Source organism: Electrophorus electricus, chromosome 23, assembly GCF_013358815.1.
Source record: "Electrophorus electricus isolate fEleEle1 chromosome 23, fEleEle1.pri, whole genome shotgun sequence".
In the NCBI taxonomy this organism is placed as follows: domain Eukaryota; kingdom Metazoa; phylum Chordata; class Actinopteri; order Gymnotiformes; family Gymnotidae; genus Electrophorus; species Electrophorus electricus.
Window position 1 is genome coordinate 10,470,358 of NC_049557.1, and position 26,795 is coordinate 10,497,152.

Below are 26,795 nucleotides of genomic sequence, written 5' to 3' on the forward strand. Positions count from 1 at the left end.
ACACACACACACACACACACCTTCCCTGGAGAACGCACACACACACACCTTCCCTGGAGAACACACACACACACACACCTTCCCTGGAGAACACACACACACACACACCTTCCCTGGAGAACACACACACACACACCTTCCCTGGAGAACACACACACACACCTTCCCTGGAGAACACACACACACACACACACCTTCCCTGGAGAACACACACACACACACACACCTTCCCTGGAGAACACACACACACACACCTTCCCTGGAGAACACACACACACACACACACACACACCTTCCCTGGAGAACACACACACACCTTCCCTGGAGAACACACACACACCTTCCCTGGAGAACACACACACACACACACACACCTTCCCTGGAGAACACACACACACACACCTTCCCTGGAGAACACACACACACACACCTTCGCTGGAGAACACACACACACACACACACCTTCGCTGGAGAACACACACACACACACACCTTCGCTGGAGAACACACACACACACACACCTTCGCTGGAGAACACACACACACACACACACACACCTTCCCTGGAGAACGCACACACACACACCTTCCCTGGAGAACACACACACACACACCTTCCCTGGAGAACACACACACACACACACCTTCCCTGGAGAACACACACACACACACACCTTCCCTGGAGAACACACACACACACACCTTCCCTGGAGAACACACACACACACACACACCTTCCCTGGAGAACACACACACACACACACACCTTCCCTGGAGAACACACACACACACACCTTCCCTGGAGAACACACACACACACACACACACACACCTTCCCTGGAGAACACACACACACCTTCCCTGGAGAACACACACACACCTTCCCTGGAGAACACACACACACACACACACCTTCCCTGGAGAACACACACACACACACACACCTTCCCTGGAGAACACACACACACACACCTTCCCTGGAGAACACACACACACACACACCTTCCCTGGAGAACACACACACACACACACACCTTCCCTGGAGAACACACACACACACACACCTTCCCTGGAGAACACACACACACACACACCTTCCCTGGAGAACACACACACACACACCTTCCCTGGAGAACACACACACACACACACCTTCCCTGGAGAACACACACACACACACACCTTCCCTGGAGAACACACACACACACACACACCTTCCCTGGAGAACACACACACACACACACACCTTCCCTGGAGAACACACACACACACACACCTTCCCTGGAGAACACACACACACACACACCTTCCCTGGAGAACACACACACACACACACCTTCCCTGGAGAACACACACACACACACACCTTCCCTGGAGAACACACACACACACACACACACCTTCCCTGGAGAACGCACACACACACACACCTTCCCTGGAGAACGCACACACACACACACACACACACACCTTCCCTGGAGAACGCACACACACACACACCTTCCCTGGAGAACGCACACACACACACACCTTCCCTGGAGAACGCACACACACACACACACCTTCCCTGGAGAACACACACACACACACACACACCTTCCCTGGAGAACACACACACACACACACACACCTTCCCTGGAGAACACACACACACACCTTCCCTGGAGAACACACACACACACACCTTCCCTGGAGAACACACACACACACACCTTCCCTGGAGAACACACACACACACACCTTCCCTGGAGAACACACACACACACACCTTCCCTGGAGAACACACACACACACACACCTTCCCTGGAGAACACACACACACACACCTTCCCTGGAGAACACACACACACACACACACACCTTCCCTGGAGAACACACACACACACACACACACCTTCCCTGGAGAACACACACACACACACCTTCCCTGGAGAACACACACACACACACCTTCCCTGGAGAACACACACACACACACACACCTTCCCTGGAGAACACACACACACACACACACCTTCCCTGGAGAACACACACACACACACACACCTTCCCTGGAGAACACACACACACACACACACCTTCCCTGGAGAACACACACACACACACACACACACACCTTCCCTGGAGAACGCACACACACACACCTTCCCTGGAGAACACACACACACACACACCTTCCCTGGAGAACACACACACACACACACACACCTTCCCTGGAGAACACACACACACCTTCCCTGGAGAACACACACACACCTTCCCTGGAGAACACACACACACACACACACACACACACACACACACCTTCCCTGGAGAACGCACACACACACACCTTCCCTGGAGAACGCACACACACACACACCTTCCCTGGAGAACGCACACACACACACACACCTTCCCTGGAGAACGCACACACACACACACACCTTCCCTGGAGAACACACACACACACACACCTTCCCTGGAGAACACACACACACACACACCTTCCCTGGAGAACACACACACACACACACACACCTTCCCTGGAGAACACACACACACACACACACACCTTCCCTGGAGAACACACACACACACACCTTCCCTGGAGAACACACACACACACACCTTCCCTGGAGAACACACACACACACACCTTCCCTGGAGAACACACACACACACACACACACCTTCCCTGGAGAACACACACACACACACCTTCCCTGGAGAACACACACACACACACACACCTTCCCTGGAGAACACACACACACACACACACCTTCCCTGGAGAACACACACACACACACACACACACCTTCCCTGGAGAACGCACACACACACACCTTCCCTGGAGAACACACACACACACACACCTTCCCTGGAGAACACACACACACACACACACCTTCCCTGGAGAACACACCCACACCTTCCCTGGAGAACACACCCACACCTTCCCTGGAGAACACACCCACACACACCTTCCCTGGAGAACACACACACACACACCTTCCCTGGAGAACACACACACACCTTCCCTGGAGAACGCACACACACACACCTTCCCTGGAGAACGCACACACACACACCTTCCCTGGAGAACGCACACACACACACCTTCCCTGGAGAACGCACACACACACACCTTCCCTGGAGAACACACACACCTTCCCTGGAGAACACACACACACACACACCTTCCCTGGAGAACACACACACACACACCTTCCCTGGAGAACACACACACACACACACACCTTCCCTGGAGAACACACACACACACACACACCTTCCCTGGAGAACACACACACACACACACACCTTCCCTGGAGAACACACACACACACACACACCTTCCCTGGAGAACACACACACACACACACACCTTCCCTGGAGAACACACACACACACACCTTCCCTGGAGAACACACACACACACACCTTCCCTGGAGAACACACACACACACACCTTCCCTGGAGAACACACACACACACACACACACCTTCCCTGGAGAACACACACACACACACACACCTTCCCTGGAGAACACACACACACACACACCTTCCCTGGAGAACACACACACACACACACACACACCTTCCCTGGAGAACACACACACACACACACACACACCTTCCCTGGAGAACACACACACACACACACACACCTTCCCTGGAGAACACACACACACACACACACACCTTCCCTGGAGAACACACACACACACACACACACCTTCCCCTGGAGAACACACACACACACACACACACCTGTCATGGAGAACACACACACACACACACACACCTTCCCCTGGAGAACACACACACACACACACACACCTTCCCTGGAGAACACACACACACACACACACACCTTCCCCTGGAGAACACACACACACACCCACACACCTTCCCTGGAAAACACACACACACACACACACACCTTCCCTGGAGAAACACACACACACCACCACACATCACCTTCCCTGGAGAACACACACACACACAGACCACACCTTCCCTGGAGAAACACACACACACCTGCCCTGGAGAACACACACACACAACCTCCCTGGAGAACACACACACACCTTCCCTGGAGAACACACACACACTTCCCTGGAGAACACACACACACCTTCCCTGGAGAACACACACACACACACCTTCCCTGGAGAACACACACACACACACCTTCCCTGGAGAACACACACACACACACCTTCCCTGGAGAACACACACACACACACCTTCCCTGGAGAACACACACACACACACCTTCCCTGGAGAACACACACACACACACCTTCCCTGGAGAACACACACACACACACACCTTCCCTGGAGAACACACACACACACACACCTTCCCTGGAGAACACACACACACACACACCTTCCCTGGAGAACACACACACACACACACCTTCCCTGGAGAACACACACACACACACACCTTCCCTGGAGAACACACACACACACACACACCTTCCCTGGAGAACACACACACACACACACACCTTCCCTGGAGAACACACACACACACACACCTTCCCTGGAGAACACACACACACACACACACCTTCCCTGGAGAACACACACACACACACACCTTCCCTGGAGAACACACACACACACACACACCTTCCCTGGAGAACACACACACACACACACCTTCCCTGGAGAACACACACACACACACACACACCTTCCCTGGAGAACACACACACACACACACACCTTCCCTGGAGCACACACACACACACACACCTTCCCTGGAGAACAAACACACACCTTCCCTGGAGAACACACACACACACCTTCCCTGGAGAACACACACACACACACCTTCCCTGAGAACACACACACACACACCTTCCCTGGAGAACACACACACACACACCTTCCCTGGAGAACACACACACACACACCTTCCCTGGAGAACACACACACACACACCTTCCCTGGAGAACACAACACACACACACACCTTCCCTGGAGAACACGAACACACACACACACCTTCCCTGGAGAACACGAACACACACACACCTTCCCTGGAGAACACACACACACACACACCTTCCCTGGAGAACACACACACACACCTTCCCTGGAGAACAACACACACCTTCCCTGGAGAACAAACACACACCTTCCCTGGAGAACACACACACACACACCTTCCCTGGAGAACACACACACACACACACCTTCCCTAGGAGAACACACACACACACACACCTTCCCTGGAGAACACACACACACACACACCTTCCCTGGAGAACACACACACACACACACCTTCCCTGGAGAACACACACACACACACACCTTCCCTGGAGAACACACACACACACACACCTTCCCTGGAGAACACACACACACACACACCTTCCCTGGAGAACACACACACACACACACCTTCCCTGGAGAACACACACACACACACACCTTCCCTGGAGAACACACACACACACACACCTTCCCTGGAGAACACACACACACACCTTCCCTGGAGAACACACACACACACACACCTTCCCTGGAGAACACACACACACACACACCTTCCCTGGAGAACACACACACACACACACACCTTCCCTGGAGAACGCACACACACACACACACACCTTCCCTGGAGAACGCACACACACACACATCTTCCCTGGAGAACGCACACACACACACACCTTCCCTGGAGAACGCACACACACACACACACACCTTCCCTGGAGAACAGACACACCGCATGTGCGCGCATATGTTCGCACACACACACACACACACACACACACACACACACACACACACACACACACACAGGTTCAGCGTTCTGCAGTAAAGATTTTAACTGCTGGGATTCTTAAAATGCATTTATTTGGTTTCCTCACCCACTCCGAAAACATTAGTCAGGCAACAAACACAAACACACAAAACGGGCTCAAACGTCTGCACAGTGCAGGCACCTACAAACGAATCACACCACAGAACGACAACCAGCGACGCAACTCAAATGAAAAGAGAAATGCAAAAAAAAAATTAAAAAATTTAAAAAAAGAGAGAGGAAAGCGTTGAGCCGGAACAGGTCAAATTAGGCCAGCACATCTGCCGCGGGGCCGAAACGGCCGGAGTCCGCCCAGTCCCGCAACAGCTTGGTCCGTTTTCCCGGCAGCGTCAACGGCGGCTGTTGAAGAGCCGAACCCGCCCGGGCCAGCGGGCCAGCGGCACGGCCCCTCACTGCTTGGCTTTTTTGAGAATGGTGCCCACCGCGGAGATGACGGTGGTCTTGGTGCCGCTGGCCGTGGTGGTGACGGATACGACCGCGGGGAGAGTGGCGGAGGTGGTCAGCAGCACGGGCTGTGCCAGGGTGACGGGCACCGCAGAGTCCCATTTACTCTTCCTCTTCTGGGCCTCTGCTGGGTCACACACACACACACGCCGTGAACACTTCTTCCACAGCTCTACCCAAAAGGGCCTAATTCTATTCAATGGTGCTTTACTGGCAGGAGAAACCACACATACTGCCAAAGCTTTGATGAAGAAATTAACATGGTAAACAAAAAAGGTATAATCGACAACAACAATAATCCAACCGCTAACAACAGTAGTAATAAATAACTGTAATAATAACACTCTTCAATATCATGTTATATCTCTATAACACCAAATAAATACTACTACAACTAATAAATGGGCTGTGTGTCTGCGGTATCCGGTACGGTCTTGAACGTGCTCTAGACTGAGACCTGTTGACATTGAGGTGGTGGGAGCAGCTGCTGTGTTGGTCGTGGTGCCCTTCTTGGTTCCAGTCACAAACTCAATCTGAGACAACAATAACAACAACCATCTCAACACATTTTACTCACCACAGGGGTTGTAAATGAGGAGAGTTAGCCTTCATTTAACCCGTTACGCTAGAATGTAATGGATCTGTGCACTCTGGTTATGGTTCTAGCTAGCAGGTGCAGGGAAGTGCCTCAGGGGTGTCACCTTGGTTCTCTCTCTTTTGGCCTTTTCTAGTTTCTCCATCTCCACTTTTTGAGCTTTGGCTGGGGATGAATTCAAATGGTCAAATCCACAGTAAGAAGCAAGCAGGGCTTATTTAGGAGGAAGTGAAACCCTCTAGGCGCATGTTTATGGGGCAGTGTGTCCATGACGGTTATTGTCCAGACTCACCTAATGCTTCATAATACGAGTCCTCAGACCAACCATGGGGGTCAAACATGTCCTGTGGAGGTAACGCACCCAATGAGAAAATAAAAGGACAAGATTTAAAATCTTTACGAAATGTATGAAAAATAACTTCATGACTTACTTTTGGGTAGTTAGTACCAAGCTCATCGATTCCACAGAACTGGATAAGTTTCTCATAAATACTGAAAAAAATAAAATAAAAACAAAACAAACAAAAAACTCTTTTATAGTGCTCCGCACTTGTGGGCGTGTCTGTGGGCATGTCTGATCGTGGGCCTCACCTTGGATTGCGAAACTCTTTCTTTTTCTGTATATGGCTGTTTGTGTCGAAGTCTCCGTGAAGTTTCCGCTCGTACAGTTTGTAGATCTTCTCCTAAACAACACAAATGACACTTCAGGTCATGTCTGCTCATTTCTGTTCATGGCCCAGATGTTTAGGACTGAAGGTTTTCAGAGAACTAACACAGCTAGGCTACCATCACAGCTAGGCTACAATCACAGCTAGGCTACAATCACAGCTAGGCTACAATCACAGCTAGGCTACAAAGCTTTCTGCACATGCATGAAAATAAAAGTTTCATTTATTGTTGAAGTTGCCATAACAACGAAACGGCTCTGGAAGTCCTATTACCATGTTGCATGTTGGACAGAGCATGCTTGCATTTTTAACATTTCTTAATATAGAGGGTCAGCCAAATGCGCACCAGTAGGAAAACATGACAAATAAAAAGAATTTTATCAATTAGTTTATTAGGCCATCAGCCCTAAATACTGACTCACTTTTTTCAGCTGCTGTGATGTGAATAAAACAGATTTGTGTCTGCATTCTTATACAATAAAGACGACTAACGGCGATTTTCCAGTTTTAATCAAGGCTAAGTAGAGAATAGTGCTTGAGACATTTTCTGCATGGCTGTGTTGATGTACTGAGAGTCTCTGAATTGGGTCTTTGTGCAAGTGTGATACAGAGAGTCTTCTTTGACAACCAGATTCCAAAGCCAGTTGGAAACGTGCCATAGACAGTCAGTCAGACTGGTCCCAACAGCTTGCCTGAAGATCTGAAAAATGCACGTTGGTGGTTAAAACACTCTGACCATGTTTGACATCACAAGGAAACTAAGGAACAGCTAATCTGAGCTAGCAGGTCAAGACCAAGTCTGAGTTGCAGCAGACAGTGCTGGAGGGCCAGGATGTTAGTCACAGTGATGAAGCGTACACCCTGTGTACAAACACACCTACTGAGGTGTGAAAACCACACACACCTGACCAGGCAAACACAGGGTGGAGGGAAGTATGGTGAGAAAGGAAAAAACACAACAGAGGGAAAGATGGGAAAGAAGAAGACAGACACCGAGTTGAATAGAACTCTCTCTCACACACACACACACGGTTGGGCTGGGTGTGGTAGTCTAGATCTGGCATTCTGCCCAGAAAAGAGGAGTGGAAGAAAAACAGGCCCTGAAGCACTAAACTCCCCCCCCCCCCCCACACACACACACTCACACTCGCACACACAACTCTGTCCAAAACCTCATATGAAAGGAACAACCGTGCCAAGTTAGAAACAATAAACTCCTGTAACACATTTACGACTTTATGACTGTTAACGGTGACCTGCAGTCCAACTAAAACAGAACAGAATAGGGGGGAAACAGCGCCCAGAGTCGGCGGGGTGGGGGGGGGGGGCTCGTCAAAAGCCACAACACAAGTTTGCAAATGTAGAACTCGTAATGAGAAGCCCAGCTGAAGAGTCTGAGGACATGCTGGCCAAATTAGAGACTGCATCAGCAAACATCTGAAATAGGAAGTGACCTGTCAATCTGCCTCGCTACTTTGGCCCCGCCTCCTGCATTGTCTGTGTCCCCAGTGCCTGTAGGTGATCACTGAATGATAAAATATCACTTCTGATTATCTGTAGATGAGGAAATACGTGCAAGAGAGGATATACCTGTAGGTGGCTGGAACAGCGCCCAGGAGGTTCCGGAGGAATCCGAATCTCTTCAGGAGACATATTCCTCACCTTCTCTGAGAACTGTGCTGTGTGTTTACAAACAAACAAACAAAACATCCTATGGATGATGGATCAGAACCTTTAACATTTGACCACCATTATTATTTGACCTTTAACTTCCCAATTTTAAAACATACCACAGTATGAACTCACACCAGGGGTAGTGAGAGCAAAATTCTCGTTTAAAGTCATTAACAGAGCGTACGTACCGATGATGTGAGCTCGTTTAAGGTCATTAACGGAGCGTACGTAATGATTAGCTCCAAACAGACACAGACCGATTAATTAGACCAATTAGACACCCTATACCCTACCTGCCCCCCACCCTAACTCTACCCCCCCACACCATACCTACCTGCCCCCCCACACCATACCTACCTGCCCCAACTACACCCCCCCACACCATACCTACCTGCCCCTACACCATACCTACCTGCCCCCCCTACACACACCCCTACACCATACCTACCTGCCCCCCCTACACACACCCCTACACCATACCTACCTGCTCCCCCCACACCATACCTACCTGCCCCCCTACACCATACCTACCTGCCCCCCCTACACCCGCCCACCATACCTACCTGCCCCCCTACACCCCCCCACACCATACCTACCTGCCCGCCCTACACACACCCCCTACACCCCTCTACCTTTTCTGCCTCTTGGTCTGGGCAAGTCTGAGGTAGCAGCTACACACAGAAACATGTCTCCTTTATCTCAGCTCTCTCTCTCACACACACACGGTTGGGCTGGGTGTGGTAGTCTAGATTTGGCATTCTGCCCAGAAAAGAGGGGTGGAAGAAAAACAGGCCCTGAAGCACTAACCCCCCCCCCCCCCCCCCCCCCCACACACACACACACACACACACGCCTATTTCAGCTCACACTTGATGTGTTGTTTCACGCTTGTGAAGTAAAACCATTACCATAAACACTCAGAGTTTCACTCCGGCAGACAGATAAACAGCAGAAACAGAAAGTGCTAGAACTGTGTGTGTGTGGGGGTGTGTGTGTGTGTGTGTGTGGGGGCATTTCTTTGTCAGTGCAGCTGCCAGTATCAATCTGAACGGAAGAGCCAACACTCATTTTGTGACTTTATTGCTCTGTGGATTTTAAAAAGTACATAAATTAAAAAGAAATTAATTTTACTAATTTTGTCCAAACGTTAGCTAGAGAAAAGCTGCTTAGGTTCCTTTCACTGGTGCCGCAGTGAGAGCAAACCTCAATATAACTGCAACACGCGATACAATCGTGATATTGCATTTAACCGTGATATTAGCTGATTTATTCGTGATACGGGATATAATTGCAATGTGATATTACATGATAATCATGATATTAGGTGATATAATCTTGATGTGATATTACATGATATAATAATGCTATGATATTATGATATAATCGTGATGAGATATATTGTGCAGTACGTGAACAAAGGCCTTGTGGAAAACGGTTGTCTTGGTGAATCTATCAAAGCAAGTACAGACACACTGGGAAAGTCAGCAGACTGGCATGTTAAACACAGCGCCAAGAGTGCTCCCACTGACCAGTCACAACACGACACACACACACACACACACACACACACACACACACACACACACACACACACACACACACACACACACACACACACACACACACACACACCTCCCCTCAGAGGCAGAAGCACAGACACCACGACCTCCAGAACTCTTGCTCGGCACTTCCTTTGTGTGAGGACAAAGGGAATCTTTAAGAGTCTGCCATGGGACCCCTGCCTGCATGATGACATTTAAGAAAGAGACAGAGAGACAGAGAGACGGGGGGGACCGGACCGTTTGGGTAGTAGAACATTCCACACCACTGCCTGATCCATCAGCTCCCATAATACAGCCAGGAGGAACCAAACGTCTTTCTGCAGTACAGACGCCCAGAGGACTCAGATTAAAGACACTCTAAACTACTAGTGTGTGTGTCACAGGCAGTAAACTACCAGAGTGTGTGTCTCTCAACAGTGTGTCACATACACTGTATTAGTAGATAAACAGTCTGTTCTTGACCAGTAAACTGACACATTTATTGCTACTGAGATCAGCACAGACGACATCCTGTGTTGCTGAAAATGTTCATCATATCACACACCTTTATCAAAGCATTAATCATATCCTGTGTTTGACACGCACACAAAGTGTCATACTCTACATTCAGCACAGTTTGAACTGATCATGCCCATTTGTGTGGGTGTGGTCTAACATTCTAAAAGTACATTTGATTGACATCCCTCTGTCCAAGACTTGCAGTGTGTCACATGACTGGAAATGGACCCACACACTAGGGTACAAGTAGGAACAATTCCACACATGGTGTATCAAGTCTAATGTATTTATAAAGCACTTTGTACAACAGTCATTGACACAACGCAACTTTACAAATGTCAGAGTCCCGGTGAGCAAGGGAGACAGTGGTAAGGAAAAACTCCCTAGAGCATGAGGATGAAACCTTGTGAGGAACCCAGACTCAAAAAAAAAGGGGGGGGGGGGGGACTTGTGTACGGAGTGTCCAGCAGTGACAATTAGATACAATTATGGATTTAGGATTATACAGACTAATAAACTCACCGACCAACTCATTAGGGTCCTTTCTCTCCCCTGTTATGATGTCCTGCAGAATGAACACACACACACACACTCAATTACATGCTCATAACACTGCTTAACACTGATTTGCAAAAAATATCTGTTTATTATGCTTTTTTTACATGCTGTATTCAAAATGTTTTCAGAATTTCGCCATCACAGGTTTCTTGTGTTCCAGTATTTTCAGATCGTTATGAGAAGTGCAGTTTCAGACTGTGCGGGGGCAGTGGTGTCACAGTGGTTAAGATGCCTGACTTATAAACAGAAGATTGCCAGTTCAAACCCCACCACCAGGTTGCCACTGTTGGGCCCCTGACCCTTAACCCTCAAACTACTCAGTCAGAATTATAAATTGCTTTGGATTAAAAAATGTCGTATAATGTAAATATACTGCTCCCGAGGCCAAATAAATCAGAAAATGTCAAATTTAGGTAAGCTTGTACATATGTAACTGCAATAACAGCCTTTTTTATGAATACTGTATACCTAATGTAAATTTTAATTACTCTGTCACAAACACATTTGATAGAAAAATTAGAAAAGCCGATTTGAACTCAGTGTAAGAAGAACTACAAGGTCTATTTAAGGTTGGGAAAAACTACATTTACATTTTGTTTCTGAATGTAACTTCCACCCACTAGCTGTCCACTGGTTAGCCATATACTGTTTCTTAAACTCTAGAGCACCTCACAACACACAAAGGCCGTTCTAGAGCCCCACTCCCAGCACGTAGAACACACATTGTTCTAGAGCCCCCAAGCCGTTCTAGAGCCCCCCCCCCCCACCACACACACACGCGCCATTCTAGAACACACAACCCCACCCCCCACGGCACACCATTCCAGAGCCCCCCACACCATTCTAGAGCCCCACCTCACAACGCGCACACCGTTCTAGAGCCCCCTCCTGATACACACGCCCTCTAGATCTCGCTCCTCCCCTCACTAATAAAGAGCAGGTCCTGTTATAGTAAAGCAGCGAAATCTATAAAAACTCTAGAGCAACATCCTCACACTCAGACAGGTATATTATTACACCAGGAAGACATGCCAGACATCAGCACTGGAACAGAATGAGTTTTCACTTGGTGGATATGAATATGTTTCTCTGCAGTTACACACACAGATGTCAAAGGTCACAGAGAGTCATCAGCCAGCAGGCTGTGTTTGACTGCACACACACACACACTACTGATGTAGAAGACCACAAAATACTGTAAAATAGTGGAGCTTGCAGACATTAAAAACACTGATAATCCTACTACTCACACCAAGGTCATTTATCATCCCTTTATATCTGATGAAAGGTCCTCAAATGAACCGAGATCTCCAAACTCTGGCATGACTGAAGGTTAAGCAATCAGGCAGAGTCCCAGCCGTGTTCTGAACGCAGGGCGTGACAAGCTCGGCGAGAGCCCAACCACACACCACCATCTCTGCACATGAATCAACTCGCCTGCATGACACTTCTCCACCTCACACACATTCTTGAGTTGGCCACGGCGACGAGAGATCGACTCGCACTTGGGTTGGTGCAACTCTTCATAAACCCAGTCCAACTACGCATGCACTTTATCAAACTGGAAAAAGATTAGGGTTTAAAAAAAGCTTTTTAGAAGCACCATCTACCTCGAGGTCAGAACTATAAACACTAGCTACCTCGAGGTCAGAACCTCAACAGTTGTCTGTGTGGGTTTAACATTTTCAGAGAGGCTTACTAATTCAGATTACCACTGTTGCATTATTTCTTTCTTTCGTTAATGTGATCTGAATCAAATTCGGAGTCACACTCACACGCATGTTTTGCAGTGCAACAGGAAGGTTTGTGTTCAGGGACGAAGTACCTGTGAGATTACATTAGCACAGCACGGAGCCGAACCTGGGGGCAGCACACCAGCATGATGACATCTGAAACCTTCTTCAATTATTCTTTGTTTGAACAAGTGCACATCATTAAACCCAAAAAGGCCCCAGCGCTCCCTGAACTAGGCCTACTGGTGCTGCCGTCCATGAGCACAGTGAACCCAAACAGTTAGACCAAACACACGTGGATGGACATGACTCAAACAGTCCAATGGTATGAGATGGGATGATTTCTGAGGGGACCGGAGATCTTTCTGAAGAGTGTAAGAGTAAAACGGTGTTGAGTAGGTGACCCATGAACCCTGCACAGTCAGGATTGGTGCTTGGAGGGCATCCAAATACCTTCAAATCATCTTGGGTTCCTCCTGAGTCAGAATCGCCAACTTCCTATAAAAACAGAAAAGAACAGTGTCACCACAAGCCACAGGGGGGCTACTGTGCTAGGCGTGTATGTGTGTGTGCGTGCGTGTGCGCGGGGGGGGGGGGGGGGAGTAAGTATTTAGCTGGAATGTTTTAGCCAAAAGACACAAATAAATAAGTTTCCCATTTCCTTTCCAAAACGGTGCCATGACCCGAAGCTTTTGTTGAGCAGTGGCACCAACAGGAGATACAGTACCAGGTCAAACACCCTTCAAGAACATCGTTTAACAGACATGGACAGAGTTTAGAGAACACGGCCTCCGGGGGGCGTACATGCAGTATTCAGAAAACACGCAAACAAAAACAGTGAAAAGCTGATACACGTCTGCATTATAAGACAGACTCAGTTTGCTCTAAATTCACCCAAAAAAACCAAACAAAAAAGGGAACTCTGCTGTTTAGCATAACTGACAATAATGAGGGACATGGATGGAAATTGTATTCTGTGATAAAATGACGCTGAGCAAAATGTACACGTACACAAACACACACACACACACACACACACACACACACACACACACACCACAAAAAGAGAGAAACAGACCTCATCCTAAAACACTCTCCAGTAGCAACGCTCTAAGCCTGGCCTGGCGTCTGGTCCTGACCTTTCCTGTTAGGATATAACTCACAATGCCATGTGGAATAAAAGCCTAAGATAAAAATAAGCGCAGCCCCACACATCTCAGCACTGGGAACGTCAAAAAATATTTGGACAGTAGCTCTTGTGCTGTTTTGGGACTGTCCTCCTTCAGATGATTCAGTGCTGTTTCGATGGAGTTTAAACTTGTCAACACACACCCCACTGCAGAGCACCAGACACATCGAGCTGGAACAACTGCCATCTGGCAGTGAGATCAAGACCTGAGGATGCACGCACATATCGCCACCTGCTGGTGGACGCACGCACCTTTCATATTACTGGGTAAATAGGACTAGGTTCATTAAGATCTCATTAAGTAGGGTGACGTTTGCCTGTGCTGGAATCTTACAGAGGCTGGAATGCAATGGCTACCCCCTCCCAGCACAACATCTTCCTCAGTGCGTCCTGACACCCCAGTTAAGTGGCACACATGCAGCCGGCCAGATGATCTTATAGTAAACATGCTTCACTAGACCAGGCATCTTCTGCCTTTGCTCCACGATCCAATTCTGATGCTCCTGGTGGTGGACAGGGGTCAGCACGAGCAGTCTGACCGCTCTGTGACGACACAGCCCCATAGACAGCAAGCTGTGATCCACCGCGTGCCCCGACGCATCTCCATCATTGTGAGCGTGAACATTTTCACCAGTGTGTGCTAGAGTCGCTCTTCATCAGACCACACGGGCCTTCACTCCTCACCCACCACCCTGCTAATGGTTCACTGGTCATCTGTGCTGCGATCACATTTGGCATTATTATTATTATTATTTACATTTATATAGTTCCTTTCTCAAACTCAAGGACAATTTACAAACAGATATAAGCTTTAACACACACACACCTGATGAGAAATGGCAGTCAGTCTACACACAGCAAACTCTCAGAAACCACAGCCCCCTGGGAGACTGCACCAGGTGGAGAAGGGGAGGAGGTTCAGACCAGGACAGAGCACCAACCATCACTGGACACACACACACACACACACACACAAAATGTATGGTAGGTTCTAAGCACTGCAAACTTGGAACATAAATATATACAACTAGTGTTAGAATTTCTAAACGGTTCTTCAAAAATGAAAAACGAACATTACAAACTTTTCTGAAACTTTCAGAGTCTCCATGTTAATTCATATCCAAAGTCACAAAACCACAGAAAAAAGGCTGACCCCATCCACTATAGAGTGGTTCACAGTACTAGAGTGACACTATAGGGTGGAGGTTTTCACAGCCCTACAGAGTGACACTATAGGGTGGAGGTTTTCACAGCCCTACAGAATGACACTATAGGGTGGAGGTTTTCACAGCCCTACAGAGTGACACTATAGGGTGGAGGTTTTCACAGCCCTACAGAATGACACTATAGGGTGGAGGTTTTCACAGAACTACAGAGTGACACTATAGGGTGGAGGTTTTCACAGAACTACAGAGCGGTGCCCTTCACCACACTATGCTGATCCTGTGGTGACCCTGGTTTGCTCAGGTTACCAAGGTGACACCCCCTACAGCCTCAAAGCTCCATTCTCATTTTCTCAACAGTGATATCCAAACCTTAAATACTGTTTTCAGCTTTTCATTTCAAACACTTCATTTTGGATGTTTACTTTTCATTACCTTAAAATTAACCCTCATCAGCAAATATTGTGTTCACTTAGTCTAATGTACCTGTGCATTAACTCAGAATGACACTGAACTGTAACGAACACATTACCATAATCCACACACAAAGCCACATAACCAAATCTGAGAGCACCACAGACAAGATGCTCCAGAATAGGTATTTACTCTCCTGTAACGATTTCAGCAGGTACTAAGCTATTTGACTGATTTCTTTATATTAAAAAGTTCAAAACCATTAGTGCCCTAAGGTCAATGCTGTCAAAATGGATATTTTAAAATCTTGAGCATTTGGATGCTGTACGATGCATAAAAGCGTAGCCTTGAGAGCTCCAATCCACGATCACACATCTAGAAAGGCCAAATGCCTTTTAAGGCAACAGGAGCTGAGTCTGTAATGGTCAGTGTGTATGTGATGTGCAGAAACTGAAGACTATGGGTCGTGTGATCATGCGCATGAACGAACTCACTGAATTCCTGTCATTTCCATCGCTGTCCTCGTTCCCAGAGCACCTCTCTTCACGCTCCTCCGTGCGCGCGATGTCGTCGTCTCCATACCCAGCAGACACCAGTCCACCATGAGCCTCTGCTGGACAAGAACATTTATACTTGAAAAAGGTTCAGACACCCTGTACCAGATCTATTAAAATCATGTGTGTGATTTACAGCTGAGAGACATCAATACGCTACTTTCAATATCCCATCTACCAAGTTAAGATCTTAGAGCTAGTGAATTAGAGAAATTACAAAAGATCAAAAACACAAAAATACCCCAGATTCCCGATTACTTGTCTGCATTAAGTAGACGGAAACTAGTATGTCAACCGTGTGCATTTAAGACCCACACACGGCGCTACTGCGAAAGCGCACACTGCTCACTTTCCAGCACCTAACAAGTCAGTAGGCAGGAAAAAAATAAATAAATCACAGCTCTCATCGCCTTGCAGGCCAACCCAACCCGACCCCAACACTAACCATGACCCCAACACTAACCATGACCCCAACACTAACCATGACCCCGACCCCAACACTAACCATGACCCCGACCCCAACACTAACCATGACCCCAACCCCAACACTAACCATGACCCCAACCCTAACACTAACCATGACCCCAACCCCAACACTAACCATGACCCCAACCCTAACACTAACCATGACCCCAACCCTAACACTAACCATGACCCCAACCCTAACACTAACCATAACCCTCACCCAACCCAATTACGTGGAGTAAACAGTTATTCCCCACATCACAGCTCTCATTGCCATGCAGTCCAACCTTATCCAACCCGAACACTAACCCAACCCTACCCCTTACCCAACAATAACCCAACCCTACCCCTTACCCAACACTAACCCTCACCCAACCATGTGGAAGAAACAGTTATTCCCCACACCACAGTTCTCATCGCCATGCAGGCCAACCTTACCCAACCATAACCCTAACACTAACACTAACCCTAACCCAACCATAACCCTAACCCAACACTAACCCAACCCTAACACTAACACTAACACTAACCCTAATCCTAACACTAACCCTAACACTAACACTAAAACTAAAACTAACAACGTATTCCAGCTGTAGCATTAGCTAGCAGCACACCCGTCACTGTTTGGTTGGCTTTCGCCCGTCTACAGTTACGCTCCGTTAGCTGAATCTAGGTTTGATTTTTAACTAAGTTTCAGTACAAACCACCAGTACCCTGTTCGTCGTTCTCAGGGTCGGACTCTTGCTCCGAGTCGTCTCCATACGCCGCTAGCGAAGACAGAAGAGTGCTTTTCTTGCCGCTCGCCATTATTGCGTCTGTCGCACACTGATTACGGTTACAGTATTTGTGCGCATGCGTTGTGCGCATGTTTGGTTGCTATGGGTTACCGCTATACGAGTTAGCTAGCCCGCTTGCTAGTAAATAACTGAGGGTATTACGCCTTCTGAAATATTTTCTATTGACTAGTTAAACTATCAGACTGTTAGTTTGTCTGTCAAGGAATTAATGATCTACTATAAACCTTTAGAATGGCCAGTAAACGAGCAAAAAGTGGAACCGCAGCACCAGTTGGCAGAAGCTGGGAAACAGAGCTCACTGCTGCGGTGTTTGACGAGGTAGGCTAAGCTCCCCAGAGAGTCAAAGTCAAGGAGCGGGCTGTGAAGACTCGTCTCCTCGGGCTGAGTTTTTCTGTAAAGACTCGTCTCCTCGGGCTGAGTTTTTCTGTAAAGACTCGTCTCCCCGGGCTGAGTTTTTCTGTAAAGACTCGTCTCCCCGGGCTGAGTTTTTCTGTAAAGACTCGTCTCCTCGGGCTGAGTTTTTCTGTAAAGACTCGTCTCCTCGGGCTGAGTTTTTCTGTAAAGACTCGTCTCCTCGGACTGAGTTTCTCTCGCTGTTTCTCTGGTAGGGCAGGAGCGTTAGTTCTCTGGTGATTTTATTCTAGCCAGCCTCTAAATATGCACTAAATAATTGCACTGTCTACTCATTTTGTATTTGTCCTGTTCTGTATTTATTATTGTTTATTTAATGTTTATTTAATGACATTTTTGCACTATATTGGACTGTTTGCACTTGTGTAGCATGTTGTCTGTTGCACTGTTTTGTGTTGCACCATGGTCCTGGAGGAACACTGTCTCGTTTTTGTTGTGCACTTGTATATAGCTGAAATGACAATAAAACCTCTTTGAACTTTGAACTTGAACTCTAGGTGGTGCTGTTGCTCTTCTACTGTTATTCTTGCACGTATTTCTTCTATTTCATCTGTTTTTCTACAGTTTTTAAAAACCTCTTAACCCTGTATTCGTTCTGTTTGGAAATATATATGTTTACCAGCTCTACACAGCCTAGGGTAATTCGTTAATTAATTTTCCTGCCTACATCTTATATTCACCAAAATTACATTGTTGTATGATTGGGTTGGTTTTTTTTGTTCCCACACCCCTTGACCATATTGCTGTATTGTTATGGCTGTTACTAAATAAGATATAAGACAGATTTTAATTTAATAATAAAACATATTTGCAAATAATTTCCTGTGGGACTTTGTGTGCATTTTCCTAGGAGAGTTGGAGAGCTAGTGTGTCTGTGGTGGTGGGAGAGAATGAGATGTGTGTCAGCGCTCTTAAACAGGCTGTACAGCAACCACTACGGCGTCTCTTTACCCTCCTGTCCTGGGAGAGCACCCTGGAGAAGGTAGCAGAGGGTTTCTGTACAATAATAAAACTTGTTTCTTTCTGTCTTTCTTGACTTGTAATTGGCTGGTTACTGGTTCAAGCCCCACCAGTGCCAAGTTGCCACTGTTGGGCCCCTGACCAAGACCCTCAGTTGCTTGAGTTGTACTCAGTCATAACACTTGCTGTGGATAAATGCATCAGCTAAATGGCATAAATGTAATGACTACACAGACTCCAAAATCTGGTCTGTGCAGTGTAAAACTGTGTTTGCTGGCCAGTAAGTCCTGGTCTGTAGGTTAATGTTTGTACTAAGGGGTTATATGTGACAGGAATCTTTATATTGAGTTTGTAGATTGTATTAAGGCATTATTTGTAAACACGAGGGTAAGTGATCAAAGGTTAAAATTCTCATTAGTGAAATAGGAGCCAAACTAAACTGTTTTTCATGCTACAGATACACGAACTGGGCAATCCAAAGGCAAAAAAAAACAAAGATGTCCCTGTATTTTATGAGGTAAACACACAGCTCAAACAAGACACATGAGAATCGTTTTAAAGAGTATGTGAAGGTATATTTCTTTGTCTTGGCATGCCCAGTGGTAAAAGGTTAGATTTTAATGTAGAATTTTCATTGAGTTTTAATAGGCCCGCCGAGCCACACTGCAGCGATGGTGTTTTGTGTCCCGGTAGGTGACAGAGTTGGCCAAGTCAGCTCTGGATGCAGGAGAAGCGCTCTCTGTGGACCTGACAGCTAAGCTGGTGAAGTTTCAACTACTGGCCATTAAGAGCAGTGACCTGCAGCAGAGGGAAGCGTTACAGAGAGTGAGAGAGCACTTGACCTTTCACTTAGCCATCTACCATGTATCCCTGAAGTTGGACAACTCATGTCTATTAAGGGACTGTGGAGCAGGATGTAGAGAATGTAGGAGCCTTTTCACATATAGACATGTCCTACTATGGTCCTTCAGAGAGTCTGTGTCATCATTATGCCACTCTGAATGGTTTATAAGATCTTGTGTGTATCTTCTTAATCTACAAGAATGTTCTGTGCAAGTTTAGATAAATATTTTTTTTTAACATACATTAATAATAGACAATAAACAAACAATAATAATGCATAGAGAGAAGGCTGAACCCTGGTCTCTCAGCCACCTTGTGTCAACCAAAGGAACAACCACATGGCTGTTGCTTAATGTCAGCAGATATGGGTGTAGTTCACTGAGCGCCATCTGTTTTGAATTTGTGAGGTTGCGGAGGAGAAGGTCAGGATACTGATGGGCACGGGCTCTTCTGCTCGAGAGAAAAGCGGGCCACCGGCCAAGGGTGCAGCTAAAGGTGAAAAGGGCAAAAAGACTTCTGAGGATCCGCCCCCCATCAAAGAAACCAAACTCAAACGCAGAGGAGAGGAGGACTACACAGATAAATACATCGGTGGGTTAGGATGGAGATGACGTGAGATCAACAAAAAATGAGGACCCCTAGTGGTGTAACAGGGAAGTGTTCAGCCTATCACTGTGAAGTTTGCTGGTTCGGGTGCGTGATCTGAGGCTGGGAGTTCAAGGCAGGAAAGCTGGTGCTGCCCTCTGGTGGCACTGTGTTCCTCAGCATCTTCTCCTATACTAGCCTATCATGGATGACTGTACGCTTGCCTATAAGGGCAGATAACACTTTCTGCTGATCTGTGCTGCAGTGCATTCTTAAAATGACCATAAAATAGAAATGACTTATTCAGAGCTCGCTGTGAAAAATTGACTACATGTCCACAGCGTAAATTCTAATTTTGTAATTGTACTTTCACTGTAATAAAACTGTTCATAGTTCTCTATTTTACAATACAAATGCAAATGTCACCAAAACCCATCACATCCTGACACAGGAAGTGACTGGCTCTGCCTGCATTGCGCACAGCTGTACCCGCCCTACTCAAACACTCCTGACTTATCAACCTGACTTATCACCTGACCTATCAGCCAGCATCATGGGTGTCATAAGAACACAGATCCATCCCCAAGACTGAGCAAGAACTTCACTTTTGTAAACGGGCTGCTGCTTCTGAATAGTGCAACAGAAACCAGTCTGTGGTAATAGAGGAGTATTTAATGGTTATAGTTTCAAATATATTCAGATATATAACTAGAGTTCTGTTTGCTCTGCTGTGTGTAGACGATGAACCAGATGACGGCCCTCACCACTACGTCCTGATAACAGGGTTCCACCAGCCGTGTCTGATCTCAGCATTAGACTCCCTGGGGGTCCACGTGTCCAATGTTATCAGACTGAGATCCGACAGGCCAGAGAGATCTGATGCTCCTCAGGAACTGACGGCACCCGACACTCCCCAGCCTGCCACTGAGCAACAGAGTGAGAGTTCAACAGAACCGTTCAGCAGAACTCTGCTTACCTTTAGAACAGGCTGGAGGAGACAGGCATTACAGACCTTTAAAACAAACTGCGTTACATTAAGAAGATAAAGATGGTTTATATCACCTGATCAATTACAGGAGAGACACTAAGTGCACCTGCTCATCAGTCATTAATCTACCAAATGAATAAACATGAATGTAAACATAGTTTTCACTTCTGTTAAATCATCACATTTCTCAGCAGATACACAGGAATATGCCTGAACAAAATGTAGATCACAATCATTCATAAATCAATCATAAATCAATCCATTTTGATTTGAGAGGTTCTAAACCCAGTGATTGTGGTGTGATGTTGTGATGGTGTTGTCATTGTGTTGTTATTATGTTGTGATGGTGTTCTGACTGTGCTGTGATTGTGGTGTGAGTGACGGTGTTGTGATTGTGTTGTGACTGTAGTGTGATGTTGTAATTGTGCTGTAATTGTGTTGTGATGGTGTTATGATTGTGCTGTGACAGTGTTGTGATGTGATAGTGCTGGGATTGTGCGGTGATAGTGTTGTGATTGTGATGGTGCTGTGACTGTGCTGTGATGGTGTTGTGATTGTGCTATAATGGTACTGTGACTGCTGTGATTGTGTTGTTATTGTGTTGTGATGGTCCTCTACTCACAGATGGTGCAGCCCTGAGCGGGGGTGAGAAGCAGGATCTGGACGTGTTCTGGGATCAGCTGAACTGGGTGCTCAACAGTGGTGGTGTGGGCTCCACACTCTGGGACGTAGCGAGGCTGGACTACAGGGTGGAACCAAGCCTGCTACCCCCTGATCCAGGCAGCAGTGTGGCCATGGTACATCACTGCATGGGGACTAATGTCTGTCACAGATACTGCTCTCTGTGCACTAGATGGTTCAGTCTGTCTTCTGCTATCGAGCCCGTGGAGTGGGTACAGACGTGACCTCTGGAGCAGTCTGGGGTTAAGGGTTGAGATCACTTAAGACCAACTTAAGTGACCTCAACCCACCAATAACCCAGAATTCTCCAAGTAATCCCTAGAGGTTAATCCTGGGAGTTACTGTCACTCTAGAGAATGACGGTGTTTGTTGGAGAATGTTGGTATTGTTGCACGTGTGCCATTCTGTAAATATAAGGTAACACACAGGTGTGTGTGTGTGTGTGTGTGTGTGTGTGTATGTGTGTGTGTGTGTGTAGCAAGCCCTGGGCATGGCCCTGTTTCAGGGCGTGGCATGTTTGCTGTATGATAGCTTGGATTGGAGAAGGCAGCATCAGCACTATCTCAGATGCATGCGACTGATTCCTGTGCCGGTGGCAGGTGGAGCCGAGTCCCTCCCTCACCCCCAGGTAGCCCCTTCCTCACCCCCAGGTAGTCCCTCCCTCACACCCAGGTAGCCCCTACCTCATACCCAGGTAACCTCTCTTACCCCCAGGTAGTCCCTACCTACCTCACACCCAGGTAGCCCCTACCTCACATCTAGCGTATTCCTCACTGCACCTTGGCCCACATAGGCCTTACAGCGGGGGGAGGCCTGACTCTGACCTTACCCTAATGCTCATTGGTCAACACTACACACTACTATGACATTTAAACATGATGTGTTTTTATCAGGTTTTAGAAGCTCTCCATGTCAGAATGTACTGAGTGCTGGTAACTACACTTGTGCATTGTTTCTATTTGTTTAGGCTCCACAAACTCAAACCCCACAAATCACAAAGAAGAAGCCAGTGGCTAAGGAGAGTCCTGGTAAGTAGTCTCTCCTCCAGTCTCTTACATGCATGGAGTTGTTTCAGTTCATAATCTGCTTGCCACGGTTTGTTCCTCTAATAGCAGCTAAAAGCACACAATGGTATTTTGTTACAGATCATAGTGGGTTTATAAACACTCTCACTCATCAGTCGAGTCTCCACTGCCAGGATCAGATCACACTGTACATTTGTCTTTCGCGCTGCTGCCTGAGTCACATTAGGTGGTCATAGTGGCATAAAGTCTTTCCCTATCTTGGTTGGGAGACTGACAGCATGACATGTGTGACACCGACCAATCATAGTTCAGATTCTTGTGTGAGTTCATAGGTTAACGAGGAGTAGGGTCAAAGAATTGTTAAACATCGTAGGAGTTATCAGGCTAGAAAGAAAACAAACAATTCTGAAGTGCCATCGGGATGTTTTGGGGTGACCCCATGATGTTCATGCCATGCTACACTACACACACATACTACACACACGCTACACACACACTATATACACATTACACACAGAAGGCCTGTTCCTCCTTCCTGATGCTCATATTAGGATATGACACTAGAAATTTGCCAGCTATGACAAAGTCTGGCAAAATCAGGCTGAATTTGTGTAGTCTAACTCCATCATATCCCAGATTTGTCACTGAAGCTTGTTTTTCTGTTAAAATACCAGTATGAAAACAGAAAGAATGTAGTAATTTAGCATTTGTCACTGTACCACTGTACAGTCAAGATTAAGGCTAGGATTTGCACTGAAATCATGATAGTTGTTATGTCTTAAATTTGGGAGTAAGAATTAGAATTTAAATTTGGATCAAGGTAAGGATTAGGGTTAAAACTGGGATTAAAATTAGGATTAAAATTGATATTAAAGTTAGTAGATTAAAGGTGGGCCCCTGCTCCTTTCAGCAGAAGCACAGCGCACGGCAGTTCGAGAGCCTGCGTGTCTCAGCACTGATGTGGACATGAGGCTGTACCGGAGTCTGCTGGACCCGCTCCCGGTGCTGGTCCAATCTGTGGCCCTCATATTACACTGCATGCTGGAACAGGTGTGTGTGATCAGCACCAGGGGGCGCTGCAGTCTGCCCAACAGACACACCACGTCCACTACACAACCCTGCTTAATCTGAGAGATACACATGTAGTTATTTCCAGTACAGATCCTCAATCTACAGTGAGTTCCCAATGTGAAAAGTCATGTAACTTTATTTTGTAAGTAAGTGGTAAGTTATAAATAAGTGGTGAAGGTACTGGACTAGTACCTTTACCACAAGGTTGCCAGTTCAAGTCCCACCTCTGCCAGATTTCCACTGTTGGGCCCCTGAGCAAAACACTTAACCCTCAAATACTCAAGTTGTGTTCAATCAGAATTGTAAGTCACTTTGGATAAAAGCGTCATCTAAAGATGTGTATATATGTAAATTTTGTAATATTAATAGATAATTCACTAACCAATACAGAATAATCTTCAAATTAGAATACAGAAAATCTCAGTGAATTGTGTAGTGAACCATTATATTTTTAAGAACATTAAATGGCTATTTATTTATTGTGCAGGTAGTGACTGCAGAACAGGAAGTTCTATCTGGATCAAATGATTCTGAGCAGTGCTCTGATTGGTCAGAGCAGGAGCTAACCAGTTACATGCTGTCATCTGTGCTGAGCCTGCCACGTTCAGAGGAGGAGAAACGGGTACAGGCACTGTAACAGTAACACACAGTAACACAGTAACACACAATAGTAACATGGTTAACACAGTAACATACAACAGTAACATGGCTAACAGTAACATGGCTAACACAGTAACATACAACAGTAACATGGCTAACACAGTAACACAACAGTAACATGGCTAACACAGTAACATACAACAGTAACATGGCTAACAGCAGGAGATACAGGTACAGGCACTGTAACGGCATACACAATGATAACATGGCTAACAGAGCAGCAGATACAGGTACAGGCACTGTAACGGGGTACACAACGCTATACAACACTAACATGGCTAACAGCAGGAGCTACAGGTACAGGCACTGTAACGGGGTACACAACGCTACACAATACCACACAACGCTAACATGGCTATTAGTGCCTCACTCACCGCAGGGACAGTTAACATGAGTTCATATCCTAAACGCTTCACTTTCATTCATTTCATTTTTGCATGTAGTTCAAGACAAACATTTCACCTTCAATATGAATCATCTTAGTGCAATCAGTCAGTCATCTGTTTACCTAACAGGCATCTGTTTACCTAACAATTATCTGTTTACCTGTTCTACCTATTTTAGAAGTAAATTAGTTTGTATTGTTACTTATTTGTGTCTGGTCTGTGAGATGGTAGGTGTTTTGTGTAGAAATATGTATGTGATTTAATTGTTCAGTATTAATGAGTGGGAATGTGTGTGTGTGTCTGTGTGTCGGCAGAAACTGATGGAGGATTTTGGGATGAGGGAGCATAATCAAATGAAGAGTGCAGAGAGACATCCTACCCTGCTGTATTACCATGACCACAGAGCGAGGAGACTTCACCAGCTCCCTGTAAGACACACACACACACACACACAGAGACAGACACACACACACACACACACACACACACACACACAGATCCTACCCTGCTGTATTACCATGACCACAGAGCGAGGAGACTTCACCAGCTCCCTGTAACACACACACACATATCCTACCCTGCTGTATTACCATGACCACAGAGGGAGGAGACTTTACCAGCTCCCTGTAACACACACACACACACACACACACACACACACACACACACACACATATTGTATTATTGTGTAATAGTTGTGTGATGGTTGTGTTATTTTGTGACAGTTGTGTGGTTGTTTTATTATGTGATGGTTGTGTGGTTGTGCTATTGTGTAACCGTTGTGTGGTTGTGTTATTATGTGACAGTTGTGTGGTTGTGTTATTGTGTGATGGTTGTGTGGTTGTGTTATTATGTGATGGTTGTGTGGTTGTGTTATTGTGTCCACACTCATATAGGTGTGGAGTGGGTTGGATGTGTTCAGTATAGAAGCAGCCATGATGGAGAAGACTGTATTGTGGGACAGGCTGATGTCTGAACACCGTGACTGTACCAGTACAGACCTAGCCAGGCGACACCAGCTTCTCCAGACCT

General features: G+C 46.7%; 2 protein-coding genes across 7 annotated transcripts in view; one reads left to right on the plus strand and one right to left on the minus strand.

The window, feature by feature from the left end:
- Positions 1 to 5,849: 5,849 nt before the first annotated feature.
- Positions 5,850 to 18,177, minus strand: sap30bp (SAP30 binding protein). 3 transcript variants are annotated; one of them, XM_035522025.1, is made up of 11 exons: positions 18,070 to 18,177; positions 16,832 to 16,947; positions 14,025 to 14,069; positions 11,803 to 11,845; positions 9,137 to 9,225; positions 7,470 to 7,561; positions 7,310 to 7,370; positions 7,171 to 7,222; positions 6,985 to 7,043; positions 6,741 to 6,816; positions 5,850 to 6,410 (listed from the first exon to the last, which is right to left on the minus strand). In XM_035522025.1, the coding sequence occupies exons 1-11, from the start codon at positions 18,161 to 18,163 to the stop codon at positions 6,229 to 6,231; spliced, it is 909 nt and encodes a 302-aa protein (XP_035377918.1). In that variant the 5' UTR covers positions 18,164 to 18,177; the 3' UTR covers positions 5,850 to 6,228. The 3 variants fall into 3 exon arrangements, with proteins under 3 accessions (XP_035377918.1, XP_035377919.1, XP_035377917.1); XM_035522026.1 differs by having other exon boundaries at positions 5,850 to 6,407; positions 16,832 to 16,950; positions 18,070 to 18,174; XM_035522024.1 differs by having other exon boundaries at positions 16,832 to 16,950; positions 18,070 to 18,174.
- Positions 18,178 to 18,230: 53 nt separating this feature from the next.
- Positions 18,231 to 26,795, plus strand: part of spag17 (sperm associated antigen 17) — a 20,622-nt gene continuing 12,057 nt past the window's right edge. For all 4 annotated transcript variants that reach the window (XM_035522020.1, XM_035522021.1, XM_035522022.1 and 1 more), the window contains exons 1-13: positions 18,231 to 18,471; positions 19,415 to 19,546; positions 19,982 to 20,041; positions 20,218 to 20,349; positions 20,775 to 20,958; positions 21,691 to 21,888; positions 22,565 to 22,737; positions 23,100 to 23,249; positions 23,589 to 23,649; positions 24,557 to 24,696; positions 25,205 to 25,339; positions 26,078 to 26,191; positions 26,660 to 26,795. The exon at positions 26,660 to 26,795 is cut by the window's right edge and continues 9 nt beyond it. In XM_035522020.1, coding sequence (XP_035377913.1) covers positions 18,385 to 18,471; positions 19,415 to 19,546; positions 19,982 to 20,041; positions 20,218 to 20,349; positions 20,775 to 20,958; positions 21,691 to 21,888; positions 22,565 to 22,737; positions 23,100 to 23,249; positions 23,589 to 23,649; positions 24,557 to 24,696; positions 25,205 to 25,339; positions 26,078 to 26,191; positions 26,660 to 26,795 — 1,702 coding nt within the window. In that variant the 5' untranslated portion in view covers positions 18,231 to 18,384. The remainder of the gene's footprint in view (positions 18,472 to 19,414; positions 19,547 to 19,981; positions 20,042 to 20,217; positions 20,350 to 20,774; positions 20,959 to 21,690; positions 21,889 to 22,564; positions 22,738 to 23,099; positions 23,250 to 23,588; positions 23,650 to 24,556; positions 24,697 to 25,204; positions 25,340 to 26,077; positions 26,192 to 26,659) is intronic.